The sequence below is a fragment of the Frankliniella occidentalis genome, unplaced genomic scaffold, assembly GCF_000697945.3.
Source record: "Frankliniella occidentalis isolate FOCC.00 unplaced genomic scaffold, Focc_3.1 Scaffold1, whole genome shotgun sequence".
In the NCBI taxonomy this organism is placed as follows: Eukaryota; Metazoa; Arthropoda; class Insecta; order Thysanoptera; family Thripidae; genus Frankliniella; species Frankliniella occidentalis.
In genome coordinates, this window is record NW_026267131.1 from 357,669 (window position 1) to 373,766 (window position 16,098).

Below are 16,098 nucleotides of genomic sequence, written 5' to 3' on the forward strand. Positions count from 1 at the left end.
TTATATACTTTTAAGAAAAGTCGTACCCGCCGCCCCTTTTTCTATACCTTTTCCGGTTTCCGGTACGACCCTGCCCCGCCCTCCCCCTCCCTTTCCCGGATGCACCTGCGCACACGACGGTGCGTGCGGTGCACTTTGATGACGCTCTGTGACGATACAATAATTATTATTGTATTGCTGTACGATGTGTTCCCTCGTGCATTTTTGTTGTTGTGCGATATCATGTCACTGCCCGGCGCTGCCCGGTCTGTACTGCCGAGGCGGCTGGCTGCAGATTGCGATTGCCTGCTAAGTAGTAGGATGCGGACGGCGAGAGAAGTCCTGTGGTGGGCAGCGCAGTGCAAAGCTGCTGTGTGCGCGAGATGGGTGCTCGAGCCGTATCAAGGTTCGCGTGGGCCACGCGATGTTTGCCACTGGAAAAAAAACATATTTGTCAAATTACACTAATATTTTGTTTGTCATTTAAAATTTCCATAAACGACGATGTCTGAAAATTTGTAACCATCATCGTAAATTTGTATCGAAATTTGTACGTCGAGGAAGAATTACAAGTCGATTTATAGTGTCGTCATTTTTTGTAGTTTTACCATCTGAAACCGTAACTTTTCAACCATTACTTAGTTGAACATTTTCGTCAAAAAAACCTAGAAACATTTTTTACGGTGTGTCCGTCTTACAAGCGCGGACGTGGCGAGCCGTGTGTGGGTGTGGGACTTCTTGCACCTATAGTCCTGCAGATAGGACCTAGTCCGGTTATTAGAACAGTTGCACCTCCCACAGTCTGGACCACAGTCTAAAGTAAAATGTGTGTGGCAAAAATGTTGATACACATTATATGGATAATTTTTTTTTCAGATGTTTGTTCGATGTTTTTGCAATGAATCAAAGTAAACGTTGCACGTCTCTCGTGGTGTCTCGTCCCGCCGCCGCCGCGCCGGGTTTGACATTCTGCTGGCTGGTGGCCTTGTCAGATTTAACTTTTCCCACGCGAGCACGCAAGGAAACGACACGGCGTGTGTGTCTTGAGAACGCGTTCGTATGCCGTGTGGGCCGTGTGTGTGGTGGGCTGCTGGCTAGAGCTGCTTGGCTTGGAGGTGTGCCGCCGCACCACGCCCCGCCCCGCCACGTCCCGCCACGTCCTGTCAAAATCCCAATACAGCTATAGAGCGCGCTTATGCAATGCCTCCCCCCCCCCCGCACTACTGTCCCTGCCGAGAGAGGAGACCCCTGGCCTCGGCCCCGGCCCGGCAACCACCACCACCACCACTGGGACCGGGTCACCCGGCTAGGTCACCGTAAACTGCAAACTGCAAGCCATTTCCAAGGCCATACCTCTTTATAGTTTTAAAAGGAACAACGCTGCCAAACCGTCATTTTTTTTTTTTTTTTTTATTTTTTTTTTGTAAAATAGGAATGCGTGTTGTGGACGGCGACGACAGTCGACAGTTCATCTGGGGCGCTACCTGATTACCCGGTGCTGTTGATTGAATGGCGGGCTTATCTCTGTGGCGGGCTCACGGTCCTTTAGTGCCGCGGGCGCCGCCAGTAGTGACCCAGCTAGCTGTCGGCCTGGTCGCGTCGCGTCGCGTCTCGGTCTCGCCCCTCTAGTGCTCGGCTGCAGCACAGTGCTCTGCTCTGCTCGACACGCTCTTGCCATGGCGAACGGCACCCTCACCTCCACGCTGCCGAGGCCGCAGGACTTCACGGCCGCCCAGAGGAGCCAGAGCCAGTGGTCCCTGTCCTTCGCCCAGTCGGGGTGCGTCATTTGGCCGCCAAGGGCAGCTCTTTGCACCGGGAGGAGGGAGGGAAGGGGAACTGCTCGAACCTGCTGTCCTTGTTTGCTTTCGGTAGTTTTAGGGGGGTCGCGTAGGGATGACTGCAGAAGACGGAATCACTTTCTGCTTGATTCTCATTGGATGGGCACAGGCTCAGCTCACTTTGCACATGCCCCTAGCGAAACCCCCATGCCGCCCCTTATCTTATCGGCTAAAATCGTCCGACCAGAGAATCTCATGGCCTAATCTAGGAGGACCATATATGGTTGGGATCTTTCAGAAAGTGAAATAGGTAAATAAATGAGACACCTCTTATTACCGAGTCTCTGTACCGTTTCTCTTGCAAGCTTTTAGGGTGTTTCGAGACGTGATTTTCTCCCTGTTCTCCCCACTGCCCCACATCAATATACAGTACTGTAAATCTTTCTCTAAAATTCTTGATTGTATCCATCTTCCAGGTGGAGTGAAGGCGCCCAAGACAGCCCCACCATGTCGCACCACAGTGATGATAACATGCTCATAGCGAGCTCAGACTCCTTTTGGGAGCCAGGGAACTACAAGAGGACAACAAAGCGTATAGAGGACGGATATAAGCTTTGCAATGAGCTCATTACTCTAGTACAAGAACGTTCAGACATTGAAAAAACTTACGCAAAATCTCTTAAAAGTTGGAGCAAAAAATGGAATGACCTCATTGAAAAGGGTGAGTTTGATTCTGATACTATATTTTTAAGTGGAGTGTTTTGGCTTTTCTTTGTTATGACTTTCCTTGTGTTGCGCAGGCCCTGAATATGGTACAACAGAAGCTGCCTGGAAGGGAGTCCTTGTAGAAGCAGACAGATTGTGTGATCTTCATATTAAAGTCAAAGACAACCTCTGTAATGATGTAATAACACAAGTCAAAACATGGCAGAAAGATAGCTATCACAAGGTACTGTACTAACATGGCATGTCATGGAATTTTTTAAATTAGTTGGGAATACTCTATAACTATGTCTCTCCATTTCAGTCAATGATTCAAATTAAAGAAAGGAAAGAAATGGAAGATCAATTTAAGAAAGCACAGAAACCCTGGGCTAAGTTACTTCAGAAGGTCAATAAAGCAAAAGCAGATTACCACACAGCATGTAAGACAGAAAAATCCGCGGCTAACCAGGAACGAAATGCTACAGGAGATAGCTCGTTATCACCAGACCAGGTACAAACAATCATGTACTTTTAAGCCACGCATGTTCTAAGTTAAACTAGTTAAATCCTTCCTCTCAATCTATATATTTATTTTTGTATATCTTTTTTACTGTAGTTCACATATTTTGTCAGATTATTGGTCTTTTTCTGCCGACTATCCTATATATTGATTGACAGTTTCATTCAATAGTTGCATGACGCATGTCACATTAGACTTATTTTTTGTGTGTGTGACATAGGAGGACCTAATGAGCTTTGGTACATATTATTTTTGTGTAGGCTATTTGGATTTTTTACTGTACATCTAAGATTTCTTCTTTTTATGTGTCTTGCAGCGTGCTGCCTTGGTGAGTGGGGGTTTTCCCGTAGTTTACATTTACTTTCCATTTGTTTGCAATACCTATACCTCAAGCAGTATCAGCACAACCAATGGTCACCATATGAATCGCTCAGCACATAGTTAAGGACAGTAGAACTTTTTTCAAATTACTAAACTTTCAAACCTTGTAATTTAAGAGCTCTCTTTCTTGACTACTTATATTTCTGCCTCTACAGCTATACTGCAAGAAGTAAATTTCTTTGTACCTTGATGCAATTTTTATTTAAAAGTAATATTGACAACCATGTTCTTCACTTCATTATCTCTGACAATAGTCTTGTGTGCTTATCTTATCTCTCGCGTTACCTATTGACATACTTCTGTGGTACTCATTCCAGTCCTGTTGTATAATGATGTCCTTGCAGCTCACAAACTTAACCATCCTTCTGTCACTGTTCTTTCTCCTTGCAACTTGTAGCTCACTTTGCATGCTGATTACTGCAGTATTACCAGTGCGCCTTCAATCTCTATTTATTTTTCAATAGATTATGTTCTATTTTGTCTTGCCTGTGCCTGTTATCTTATTCAGAAACCAGTATCAATCTACATTCTGATCATGTCACCATTACCATGAAAACTTATATCTTCTGTACAGGTCAAAAAAATGCAAGATAGAGTGCAGAAAGTTAAGGAGGATGTTCTGAAAGGCAAGGAGAAATATGATCTGGCCCTGCAAGAAATTAACGCCCATAACCCAAAATATGTAGAAGAAATGACTGAAGTATTTAGCAAGTGCCAAGAAATGGAAGCAGAACGCTTACGGTTTTTCAAAGAGGTTCTCTTTTCTATGCAAAAATGTCTGAACATTTCTAATGACCCTGTGTAAGTTCTTTGTACATTGCCAAATCATTCCGTTGTCCTTTTACCTCTTGTATGTGAGAAATGATGTTCCATTTTGTTTTTTCAGCCTACCGCAGATTTACGATGAATTTTATCACACAGTTAATAATGCCGATTATGAGAAAGATCTGAAGTGGTGGTCTAACAATCATGGTGTTAATATGGCAATGAACTGGCCACAGTTTGAGGTAAGTTCATCAATTTTCAATGCTTGAGGAAAAATTTCATGCTCGCATCTTAGTAACAAATTGGGATTGTAAATCAGAGAAGACCCTATTTGATGAATTCATCAATTATTTAGCCCCACAAAAATACCTCAGTTCATTGTAAATTCTTCATTTATATGAATTAAATGCTGAAGATTGTGACTCAAATTTGCATCTCTAGTCTCATGGGCCATGTCTGTGTATTTGTTGGTGAGCTGGAGCTTGTTGGTCGCAATAAGAACACTCATGGTGATCAAGTTAACAGAAAAAATTTGAAATTTGATATTTTTTGGTCCCATAGGTTTAGTTGTTGACTGTTTATTTTACAATCCTGAAATATAATCCTCTTCATAATTAGTGATAAATGCATGCAGTAAATTACATTACTCTTTTCTTAAAAAAGGAATTTTTTTTTTTTATCTCTGTTCTGTTAAGTAATGTTGAAATGTTACTCTTATATCAATTCAATTCATCAATCTTGAATTGCAAATGTTATTTGCTTACATTTTTATCACTTTAAATTACCAATTACTGTATTGTGGTTTCATTTTTTATTTGTTCAATTTTATTTTGTTTTGATCACTAGTTCACTTTGCCTGCATTGTTTTGTTAAGTTTTAATGTTTTGTGTTTGCATGTTGTTGTTTTTTCTCTAAAATTTTGCGTGGCTTGCATGTATTGTTTGGCGTGGCGTTTTGCTGTGCCGTATTCAGGACTACACAGAGGAACTGCGGGAAATAGCCAAGGCAAAGTTGAAGGACACCCTCCCGGCAAGTTCCATAACTCTCATCAATCAACGGCCAGTCAGCGAGGATTTGCATGTAAAAATCCCTTTTTTAGTTAACTAATCTGCTAAGTTCTTTCTCTCTCCTGGTTTGATTGATAACTGACAAGTACAGTATCTAACATCTTTCGTCCAACAAGATCATGATTTCTAGAGTTCCTTTAAATTTCTATCTATCTCTAAAACTCATATTACTGTACATTTAGGTAATTTTCAAATTACCTACTAAATTAAAATCATGCTCTAGTGCACAAATGATTATATACCATGAGAAAATCATTGTTAGGTCCTCCCTTGAGATGTTTAATTCAACTTCCTACATATTAATTTCCCCGTGGCTCCCTCATGTTTATCACTGCGCAGCGTTGGTTGGGAAGGAAACCTAAAGACAATATCATCCTCATCAACCAGAGACCCATCAGCGAGGACGAGCTGCTGCATGTAACTTCCTCCTTGATAACTTTTGTTGTTTCTACCGTAGTCTTGTCCAACTGATATTGTAATGCATTTAAATCAAGTAGAGTTGTCTTTTTAAGACATTTTGCTGCTTTCAATTGATCGATTATAAGTAGAAATTACATGTAGTATTTGAACTTGGTTTTTGTAGGAGCTTTGTAATTTAATAGCTGCCATGATTGTACTTGTAAGAAGAGAACAGTTATCATATCTTTCCAAACCTGTCCTACATGCATTCTTCTAAGACCTACATTTAAAAAATTCAACTTTTCATACTTTGTTGAAGCACAGCAATACTGCTATTAATCAGGTTCCGTAAATGTGTACCATACTTGTTTGTATGAACACATCAGGTTCTGCATTTTTCCCTAAAAAAACACATGTTTGTCTTGTTTGCTTCCCTCATTTTTTAATGATCATGTAATGTATTCTGTGCTTCTGATCCTTTGTAAATATAAGTGCCTAATAAGTGCTATCTCAATTACTATCTGTATTTTAAATTTGCTAATAATATTCCTTTAATACTTTAGGAGTTCCCGCCGGTCAATCAAAGAATTCCAGCCAAGAAGCCAGCTAGTCGAGTTATTACAACTGATGTCACTTCGGATGAAAGAAAGACATCCCCATCAGCTGGAAACAATTCCAATGCAAAAACGTCGACAACACCTACTTCAGCACCTAATAATGATAAGACAGATAGTTCTAATAAGACACCAACAATCACGTAAGTCTATTTGCAACGCTGTGTCATTGGACTGAGTCAACTAAGCTCATTTTGGGGTTAGTCAATCAATCTTAATTGGTTGCAGTTCTGTTCCCTTTCTTCTTGACTCTGATCCATTTTTACTTCTAAATTGAACACCTTCAGATTTGGGCATTTAATGTATTGTTTTAACTCATTCAATGTGAGAATTCATTTCGCCCTGACTCTTATTTGGACACACAAGAATGTGGTTCTTATATTACACTGAATGCACTTATGGCAACTTTCAGTTCTGTTTTTATGTACTTACTTCCATCAAGGCAAGGGCCTGTGTCAAACCAATTTGATTTTTCTTTGTAGGTTTAAGATGCTGTTGGAACAGTGTCCTGGTAAGCTACCAGAGTCACAGTCCCACAGATATGTGCATAGTATCAAAGTTCAAACGCAGGCCTTTAAATGCCTTCTTGCTAGATTCAACCAATGAGATAATGCCTTTCTGCTCAATACCATTACTCTGCTTTGATGTAATAGTATTTTGTGGGCCATTGTCCTTTATATATCTATCTGTAGTTCAAACTGGAAAATTTGATTGCTTTCGTAATTGAAAATGCAGTTCTGAAATGTGCCATGATCCCCCCTTTTTAGCTTGTGTGTTATAAGTTAAGCAGTCTACCAGCCAGTTTGGTACTTTTTTTTTCTCCAAATGCTGTGGCCAGTTCCTTGTGTTTGCACCCCACTGCTTTCAAACTTGGCCATTTGAGAAATCATTGCATTATTTTGTCTATTGCAGGAATGGCACACCGCGGGCAGAAGCTAATCCCTTTGAAGAGGAGGAATGGGATGAGGAGGGCAATGAGGCCCTTGTAGACAATGGAGAGCCGGGGGTCCCTGTCAAGGCTCTGTACGACTATGAAGGCGCAGAGTCTGACGAGCTCAGTTTCAAGCAAGGTAAGCTGCACAGGTTCAGAGAACTGTTTCCAAGTGGCTGGAAGGTGGAACATCTCAATAATATTGTTGTTCTTTATTTTCCTTAATTCATTTCAGGTGAGCTATTTGAAAAGTTAGAGGATGAAGATGAGCAAGGCTGGTGTAAAGGACGGAAAGATGGGCGTGTAGGTCTATATCCTGCAAATTATGTTGAAGTTGTTGCATAATAAACACCTCATCGTTCAGAGTGCTATTGTATGTTGGAACATTTACTGTGCTACTACAGTGTACTTACATGAAGCATCCATCGTTTTTGTGTGGCTTCCTGGAACTTTATCAGGGTAGTTATTGGTGGTTTTTTTTCTTAAGCTGAATTCCTTAGTTGGAAGTTATGGCAGACCAGTACGGTGCACTGTCACATTCTTTTGAAGAACTGTAGTGATTGTGAGTGATAGTTAATTATTATGTGCATTTAATTTTGAAATTGTTTGGATTTTCTTTCGTTAAATAGTATTAAATTCATTTTGTGAATGTGTACATACCTGTTCAAGAATGTTATGACTTGGACCAATTGAGTGGATTTGAGTCGTTGGGTGGTGCTAAGTTATGTTTATTTCCAGTAACAGAAGTCGGCTAAGAAAGACTTGGCCATGCTCAAAGAAGATTGTCTTGTTGCTTGTTGAATAGTCACAAATAAAACCCCCCTTTTCCCTACTAGCATTGTTAGTAACAAAAATAGTGTTGTAAATTATCTTTGCTTGGAAAGCACTTCATTTATCTGCCAGTGGGAAGAGGGAAGAAGCTTATGATGATTTAAACTCATCTTCTTGGTTTAGTTGCATATTTCTTGTTAAATGTGTAGCACTTTGATAAATATAGACTTTGCTCATATTGTAAAATCAAAGATATTTTAAATAAAAAATTGCTGAGTTTATCTTGTCAAGAGCTTCAATATGGTCACAAAGGATGTTACAGTCTTGCATTTCTCTGCAATGGCTGTTTCGGTATTTATGTTTTAGTTCTACTTTACATTGGGTGCACTTTTGTGTGGGCTGTGGAATATGCTACCATGTGTAATTGCTGTTTCATCTGTGTTGCCTGCTGAAAGTGGCTTTCAGATTTTGGTTTTATGGACATTTAAAAGTGATAAGCAGCACTGCATTTTGAGAATGTAATTGTTTGATTTGACCTGTTAATTGTTGATTATTACCATCTTTTAAAATGCCTTCTTCACTATTATTTTATCAATACAGTAATTGCAGCTCTATATTTATTGAACAGATCTGATCTATACACAATAAATCAGTTGTTTTGACTTTGCCATTCCATTTTATGTATGTTGATGAAAGTGATGGATTGATTCTACTTGACCTGTGCTTTCAACTCCTGAATGTCATTATTAAACTTGATTATCTGCTGCTTGTGTAAAGATGGCTTTATTTTGTGATCAAAGTGGTTGGTACCCTTTACTCAAATTCATTTATGTGTAACCTGGTCTGTATTAGTTTTAATAATGTGATATGGGTTTTGCAGTTTAGATATCCCTTATTACTGTGAAAAATGTGTCCCCATCCCCTGTGAGTGTGATGAGTGTGCCAGATTGTAATTTTTTCTCCAAAGTGCTTCTAATTGAAGTAGGAATGATGTTATATTATTAGTCACCCTGCTTTATTTATGTGCAATCAAGCAAATTACCGAAGAGAAACATGTACAATGTAAATTTGCTTTCAATTGTTTTATGAGTTGACACTGTTATCTCTAGGTAACAGATTTCACTTCCAGTTTTTTTTTTCTTGAAAATGAAAGTGACTGCAAATTACGGTACATTGTTAAAGCTTTGTACAAAAATGTTTCTTTTTGCCAAACTGGTAATTTTGGTCACACACAGTACAGCGTACTGCATACAACATTACTCTTTTGGATTTTCATATGGTGTGATTGCCTTTGTTTTAGACTTTCACAGTAACCTTTATCTCAGAGCAGGGGACCAAGGCACAATCTCTTATCATGCAAAAATATTCAGGGGCCACTTGTTTCTGGATTTAGTACCAACTGTCCAAAAACTTGCCTTTCACTTATGTACACAGTAAAGACCCTAGCCATTTTGTTAAGCCTTCCACCAGCCCAGTCTCAGTATGTAATCTTTTCATTAGTCCTTTATAAGTATCCCATTTTTTCATGTTATATAGAGTTCTCTTACAGTTCCTGCAGTATTTAATTGGTATGAATCAGCCCTGACCCAGTGATTTGCCAATGCATTCTTCATGTGACATAAGGTATGGGCATTTTAGCATCACACAAGACCCTAGTCGTAGAGTAATATGAAGTTATTGAAATTGGGTCACTTTGCAAGGATTTAAAATGCACAGTTCTTATAGAAGTAATGAGGAATGTGTTCTGCCCTTTTACCTTGTAGATTATTGTCTAAGGAATTTTGTTTGACATTCCAGTCTGAATCATGTAGTGAATGAGTGTGTAATTGTAATATAAATCAAAATGCAGAATGATCTGCTGTGTGAATGTGTACAGTCGTCATAAATTATTTGTTTCTGATTGAACCTCATCAGTTTTATTGCAATATGTTATATTTATAAATAGTTGGTGACTATTGTTCTTGTATAGTTAGATAGTAATGAGGTAGGTAATTTTGCCTGGTCAGGTATCTAATTCAAGTGTGCTTCCAATCATTTCCGTACTGTAGAGTGATAGATTTGTCTGTTTTCTATGTCTCATCAGTCTCCTCGTACTTGAGTAAAAGTCTTGAGGTGCTGTCTAACTTTTACGGATGTAATTGTGGTTTGGCAGATCAAGGTTCACAAGAGCTTATGCAGGTGCATAATTCTGACCTTTGTTTTGTTTCACTGATTTGAATTTGAATTCTAAAATTAATGTGAAGTAGAGGTCAAATAAAACTGTATACTACTATTGTTTTATCAAATAACTGAATTTTGTTATCAAAAAACAGGTATTTGGTTCTACTTTTTAAATCTCAACAGGGAATAAAATATCTAAAGCAATAATCACATGAAAGCAGTTCAAATTTCTATCTCTTCTAATATTTTCTACTAGGAGAATTGTTGACCACAGTAGGTTCTGGAGCACTTTCTTATGACTGCTAATATGTTAAAATTGTGATACTTTTTATCACTTATGTTTACATTTGTTTGGTTCTCATATTTACTACTTAAAATTAATTTTGATTTTCCATCTTATAAAATGCCTACCTTACCAAAACTTTAAGAGGCATGGTATAAATAAGATGAATTACCCTTTAAATTCACTGTATTTGCGTCACATACATTTGTATATGTGGGTTGGTTTTACACAATTTTGTTTTGTGTTTTCATTTGGATGAAAGCAAGTTCATGAGTGTATAAAACTTTTTGGGTGCCACTGTCATACTGCTAGTCTGTTATTCAATGTGACAAATGCAGCTTACCTTAGCTTCAATTTCAGTGCACCTAGATCTGACAATGTTTTCACGCCAATGATTCAAGCAGCTCTTGTGGCAGCAAAATTTTCTACAGATACCTGTTATTTCTCTGTAAAGTTGATTCATTTTAGAAATTGATTTTATAATTTCTGTTTCAATACTTTGTGAACAGGTATTTAGATTGTTGTTGAATATGTTGTTGATTACTTTATTATATAAAATTTATTTACTTAGTAACTGTACATAGCTTCTCATTGATGCTATATCTGACAAATTATTTGTATTATGTGGGTGTACATATGTGGACACTGGTTAGTGTGATTTTCACCTGAAGTTGATTTGTTGAGATTTACAAAATCAGGTTGCCAAATTAATGATATTATTGTCTAGATTACATTGAATCCTGAAAATTAGAACCAACTGGAGACTCTGATCTTCCTAAAACTTTTAAAAAGTGATTGTAGTGAATCCTAAAAGAAAAACCAATTAAAATCATCAGAATAATGTATCTATTAATGAGATAATTAAAACTACTTGTAAACTGTTATCTTCCTTTTCGTCTTTCTTGGGAACCTGTTGTCGTGAAACATGGTGCCCCTCAAGGCAAATTTCTCCACACTTAACACTAACCAAGCTTAATTCAATGCTTACCTCCTAACAGCAAAGTCCGATCCGTTGCGCTCTGCAGCGCAGTCTTACATATTTATGTTCACCAACATTGTTGAAGGAAAAATATTATTAAAAGCTATGTTTCTAAAAGTTTGTAGAACATACTGTGGAGAAAATGGAAAAAAAAAAATGAATGCTACAACAAAACTGCAGTAGAGGCCGTAGAGCTCTAGATCGGAATTTGTGAAACCGGACCACCACAGATCGGACTTAGTGTAACCGGACCGCCGCAGATCGGACTCTGTCGTGTGGAGGCATCGATTGACCGAGGTCAGGCCCGTCCCCCCCCCCCCCCGCCCTCCTTTTCCCCCCTCTCCAGGACGACCTGAGAGCGTCGAACACATTGAGCCTCGATACTTTAATTCAGCCATTATCACCAGCCGGTCTTTATCTGTCGAGCTGGTCATGACACGACGGCTGAATTACCCCCTCCCCCTCTCCCCTGTAGTAGATAAGTACTAGTAGATCGAAGAGTGGGCAGCGTTGTGGCTCTCCCCAACCTTTCTCTCTCTCTTTCTCTCTGTTATACATAACGGCCACACTCGTGGATGCGCACGAGTCAGACCAAGACACTTGAAGTCATCGGACTCGCACAACACAACTGTACCCGAGTGGGATGCCGCGGCCGAGCGCACGCAGCAGCAGCAGCAGCAGCAGCAGTCGTCTAGAAAAGCCCCCCCGCTCTCCCCTTTCTCAGACACGCCGCCACGCCACGCCCAGCAGCACCTATTGCAGTTTTCCGAACGCAGCCTATATAGGAGATAGCCCGATGGACGAGTGTGCAGTGGTGCGGCGTCGCGTTGGCAGCAGCGGCGGCACGTCTCGACGAGTTGCTTTGCTCGAGCTCCTCCGCTCGTCCAGCAGGCTCGAGTGCGGCCCACCCAGCCTCAGCCGCCTTCAAGGACCCGAACGTGCCGATAAGGTAAAGGGCAAGAGGTGGATAGGTCGAGGGTAAAGGGGCCTCGTGATGGTAAAGGGAAGACAGCTACTTTACTTATGAGTTGTTACTTTTGTTGCTGTGGGTCGTGAAGGAACTACAGTGACACTAGTCACTACCGTTAAACCCGCCATTATATCCCCTACTTCACGCGGGAAGCAAGGCCTTCATTTTGGCACATCTTTCGAGCTCATTTATCCTGCGTTTGGTTTGATGCACCAAAAGTGCGCTCGCCGCGCTTTAGCGCGGCTCTACTACATTACAATACCGCAGAGAAGGGAGGGGAATACACTCGTTTATATCCCGGGTAGGAGTAGTAACGAATCCGCCTTTTTAAATCATTGATTTCCTTCAAATTGCATGAAGCAATAAGGATATTTCATGTAGGTATTTAGATAATGCGACTGCAGGAAAAACAACAACAAACGAGACGTAAAACACAACATTAGTTTTGTGCTATAGAATAAAACCCGTTCCTTCACTTAAGTCATCGGGCCTCATTGTGGCGGGATCATCCGGAAAGTGCGTCCGCCATCTGCCTCTACGACATTGCAAATTTCAGCGATGCAGCCGATGTAAGGTCTCATAGCGCCTGATAGGTAGGCAACATCTTGTCTGCAGTGCATGCGTGTGCTGCGGGTTGGCCTACCCCGACCCTCGCAGGCGCCGTGCTCTAGTAATTTGCCTTATGATCGAATGAATCTGAGAAACGGATGTACTTTCTAGACGACCCCTAAGTGGAACGAGTAGTACTGTTCTCAGTGCGGTGTTTTCAGTGTTACCGTCACCGAACTCACAACTTACATGGCGTGTGTAAACGCGGACTTTGATGGTGGCGTATGTCTTCCATTTCCCATATCTCCCAAAGGAAAACTATTGATCGTAGGCGAAAAATAACCCAGTTTTACGCCAATCGTCCGCCGGCTATCAGCTTACCCACAATACTTGCGCTGCCACATGTCAGTGAAGCGTCACTTGGGAATACCCGTATGCACTTCAAGGATCGGTCGTAGGCTTAGTAATGCAATGGACAGCGACGAGTAACCTCACTTTCCGGAACGTTCCATATTGTTGACTTCCATCTGAGCGTTCAAGCTGTCCAGGTGGGCGCGGCTAGGGTGGTCGGGGAATACGTACGCCTCGCGGCGGCGGCGGCGGCCGCTCGCCTCGCCTATGGCTGACGCGTCGAGGTCAGGGTGCCAGCGCGCCCTAGCTCGGGTAGCGCGCCGTGTCGTATTGTTGACGGGAGGTTCGTTCCGTTCGTTCGCTTCATTCGAGCCCAGGAGGACTTCAGACCAACATGTCGTCGGCCACGCCTTTCCACGAGCTCATCAAGAAGAAGCGGGACGGCGTCAAGCTCAGCGACGCGGACCTGGGCGACATGGTGGCCAAGGTGGTGAGCGGGGAGGCTGCGGACGTACAGATAGGTCAGTAGTAGTAGTATTGGTAGTAGGAAACAATATTTTTGTCCTTTTCTTTAGAGATTTCCCTGAAAAATATAGAAAAAGGAAACGATTCTGCTGAGAGCGCCTATGTCTGGCATTTTTGCCCACAGGAGCCATGCTGATGGCCATGTTCCTGAAAGGCCTGGACGCGGAGGAGACGGCGAGCTTGACCCGGCACATGGTGGACTCAGGTGTGTATGTGTGTGTGTGTGTCCGGGGAGGGGGGCGAAGGTAAAGGTATACGAGATAAGGGGACCATCAGCCACTGCCCTCCGGTCTTCTCTGTCGGTACAGCACCGCCGCGCCCTATGTGTGGGTTATCGCGTGTTTGCGACAAAAAAAAAAGAAAGAAAAGGGGGGGAAAAAACAGAATAAAAAAAAATTGTAGAGAGAAAAAAAACACCCCACATTCTCTTCTTGTCGGCAGGTGACAAGCTGGAGTGGGGCGAGGAGTGGCGCGACCTGCTCGTGGACAAGCACTCCACGGGCGGGGTCGGCGACAAGGTGTCGCTGCCGCTGGCGCCCGCCCTGGCCGCCTGCGGCCTCAAGGTGCCCATGATCTCCGGACGCGGCCTCGACTTCACCGGCGGCACCCTGGACAAGCTGGAGAGCATCAGAGGTGAGTGATCGAACGCCGAAAGGGCTTCACTCGTGCTTCACCATGGCACAGGGATGTGGGAGTAAGGATTTTCATTTTCCGGGACAGGAATTCTGGAAAACTTTACCTCTTTTAGTTAATATTTCCTTTTCCCTATTTTTTCTGGAAAAGTTTTCAACTTTTCGGGAATAATTTCGGACTTTAAAATCTCTGCGCCGGCGGGGCTGCTCGCACGGGGGCTTACCGTACATCGCTTTACGTTTTCCTTTCCATTTTCCCGCCGGTGTTCCCGGGCAGGCTACAAGGTGATGCAGCCGGTGGAGGCGATGCACGCCGCGCTCGAGGACCCCGGCTGCTTCATCGTGGGCCCCACGGCCCGGCTGGCCCCCGCCGACGGCGAGCTCTACAAGCGGAGGGACGTCACCGGCACGGTGGACAGCGTGCCGCTCATCACCTGTGAGTAGTACACGCGTGTCGCGGTGATGCTTACAGTGCGGCTTTCAAAAGCGGCAAAGTCTTATCTCACTAAATAAGCCACATTGACATATAGCAGTTACCATGTTTGTGGTTCTTTGGCCATTGATCTTGTTTACTTACCTCACATTTTGCAGCCTCTATCGTGTCGAAGAAGGTCGCAGAGGGGACGCGCGCTCTCGTCATGGACATCAAGGTGGGCAGCGCCGCCCTGTGCAAGACCGTGGAGTCCGCCACCACGCTGGCGAGGTCCATCGTGAGTACCTCACCCCACCCCACCTCACCTCACCACGCGCGGCGACATACCCCCGGCCCCTGCGCCACGCGGGGTAGCGCCGCCGGGGGAAGTCCCGCCGCACACCCAAGTCTGATTCTGTCCAGATCGACGTGGCCACGCTGCTCGACGTGCCGACTACCGCCGTCCTCACGCGCATGGACATGCCCATCGGCCGCGCCGTCGGCAACGCCCTGGAGGTGGCCGAGGCCGTGAGCTGCCTGCGCGGCCAGGGCCCCCGCGACCTGGAGGACCTCGTCTGCGTCCTGGGTGAGTGTGGTCGAGGCCGCGCGGCCGTCGCCGTCCCCGCCGTCTCCGCCTGACCCTCCTCTCTGCCCGCTCAGGTGGCGAGCTGCTGCACATGCGCGGGCGTGCGGCCGACCGGGCCGCGGGCCGCGAGCGCGTCCGCGCCGCCCTGCACGACGGCAGCGCCCTGGGCTGCTTCCGCCGCATGCTGGAGCGCCAGGGCGTGGCCGCGGCCGACGCGGAGGCCGTGTGCGCGGAGCCCTGGCGCGTGCTGCCGCGCGCGGCCCACACCACGCCCGTCCTGGCGCCGCGCGGGGGCGCCGTGCGCGCCGTCGCCGGCCTCGACATCGCGCGCGCGTGCCAGCGCCTGGGCGCGGGCCGTTGCCGCCCGGACCAGGCGCTCGACCTGGCCGTCGGCGTCGTCCTGGACGACGCGCTGCACGTCGGCGCGCCCGTGCTCGCCGGCGACGTGCTCATGACGGTGCACCACACCCAGGAGCGGCTGCCCGATGACGTCCTGGCACTGCTGCGCGGCGCGGTGGACATCGGCGAGGAGGCGCCGGGCGACTGCCGCCCCAGCTCCGACCGGGTCATCGACATCCTGTCGTGACGAGAAGCTTTCACAATGGTATTATTTTCGACTGCGGCAATAAACTGACTCTCTGCACACGTGTCTCTTTCCCCACTGGCCTAGTTGCGGACTCGACGTTATTTTGGCTTTATCGAACAGGATGATTATAAGGAGGGCGCGGGGGGAAGGGGGGG

The 16,098-nt window shown here is 44.2% G+C and overlaps 2 protein-coding genes across 8 annotated transcripts in view; both read left to right on the forward strand.

Moving 5' to 3' along the window:
* LOC113216014 (protein kinase C and casein kinase substrate in neurons protein 1) overlaps positions 1-11,237 on the forward strand; it is a 39,330-nt gene extending 28,093 nt beyond the window's left edge. For 4 of the 7 annotated variants that reach the window (XM_052273816.1, XM_026435693.2, XM_026435694.2 and 1 more), the window contains 10 exons: positions 2,234-2,478; positions 2,558-2,706; positions 2,785-2,973; positions 3,299-3,310; positions 3,938-4,164; positions 4,250-4,370; positions 5,101-5,208; positions 6,158-6,351; positions 7,121-7,278; positions 7,375-11,237. In XM_052273816.1, the coding sequence (XP_052129776.1) occupies positions 2,234-2,478; positions 2,558-2,706; positions 2,785-2,973; positions 3,299-3,310; positions 3,938-4,164; positions 4,250-4,370; positions 5,101-5,208; positions 6,158-6,351; positions 7,121-7,278; positions 7,375-7,484 (1,513 nt within the window). In that variant the 3' untranslated portion in view covers positions 7,485-11,237. Of the gene's footprint in view, positions 1-1,531; positions 1,757-2,233; positions 2,479-2,557; positions 2,707-2,784; positions 2,974-3,298; positions 3,311-3,937; positions 4,165-4,249; positions 4,371-5,100; positions 5,209-6,157; positions 6,352-7,120; positions 7,279-7,374 lie in introns of those variants that run through there. The other 3 variants (XM_026435688.2, XM_052273920.1, XM_052273848.1) reach the window with 3 other exon arrangements.
* An 864-nt stretch (positions 11,238-12,101) lies between these two features.
* Positions 12,102-16,000, forward strand: LOC113216108 (thymidine phosphorylase-like). Its single transcript, XM_026435833.2, has 8 exons — positions 12,102-12,281; positions 13,580-13,723; positions 13,852-13,932; positions 14,169-14,360; positions 14,637-14,795; positions 14,951-15,069; positions 15,195-15,357; positions 15,432-16,000. Exons 2-8 carry the CDS (start codon positions 13,597-13,599, stop codon positions 15,941-15,943), a joined length of 1,353 nt encoding a protein of 450 aa, XP_026291618.2. The 5' UTR covers positions 12,102-12,281; positions 13,580-13,596; the 3' UTR covers positions 15,944-16,000.
* Positions 16,001-16,098: the final 98 nt, after the last annotated feature.

Excerpts from the sequence above, each read along its gene's own strand:
- LOC113216108 (XM_026435833.2), top strand. The coding sequence starts at position 13,597 with ATGTCGTCGGCCACGCCTTTCCACGAGCTCATCAAGAAGAAGCGGGAC. Across the intron at positions 13,724-13,851 it reads GGCTGCGGACGTACAGATAG|GAGCCATGCTGATGGCCATG; the intron begins GTCAGTAGTAGT and ends TTTTGCCCACAG. Across the intron at positions 14,796-14,950 it reads CAGCGTGCCGCTCATCACCT|CCTCTATCGTGTCGAAGAAG; the intron begins GTGAGTAGTACA and ends CACATTTTGCAG.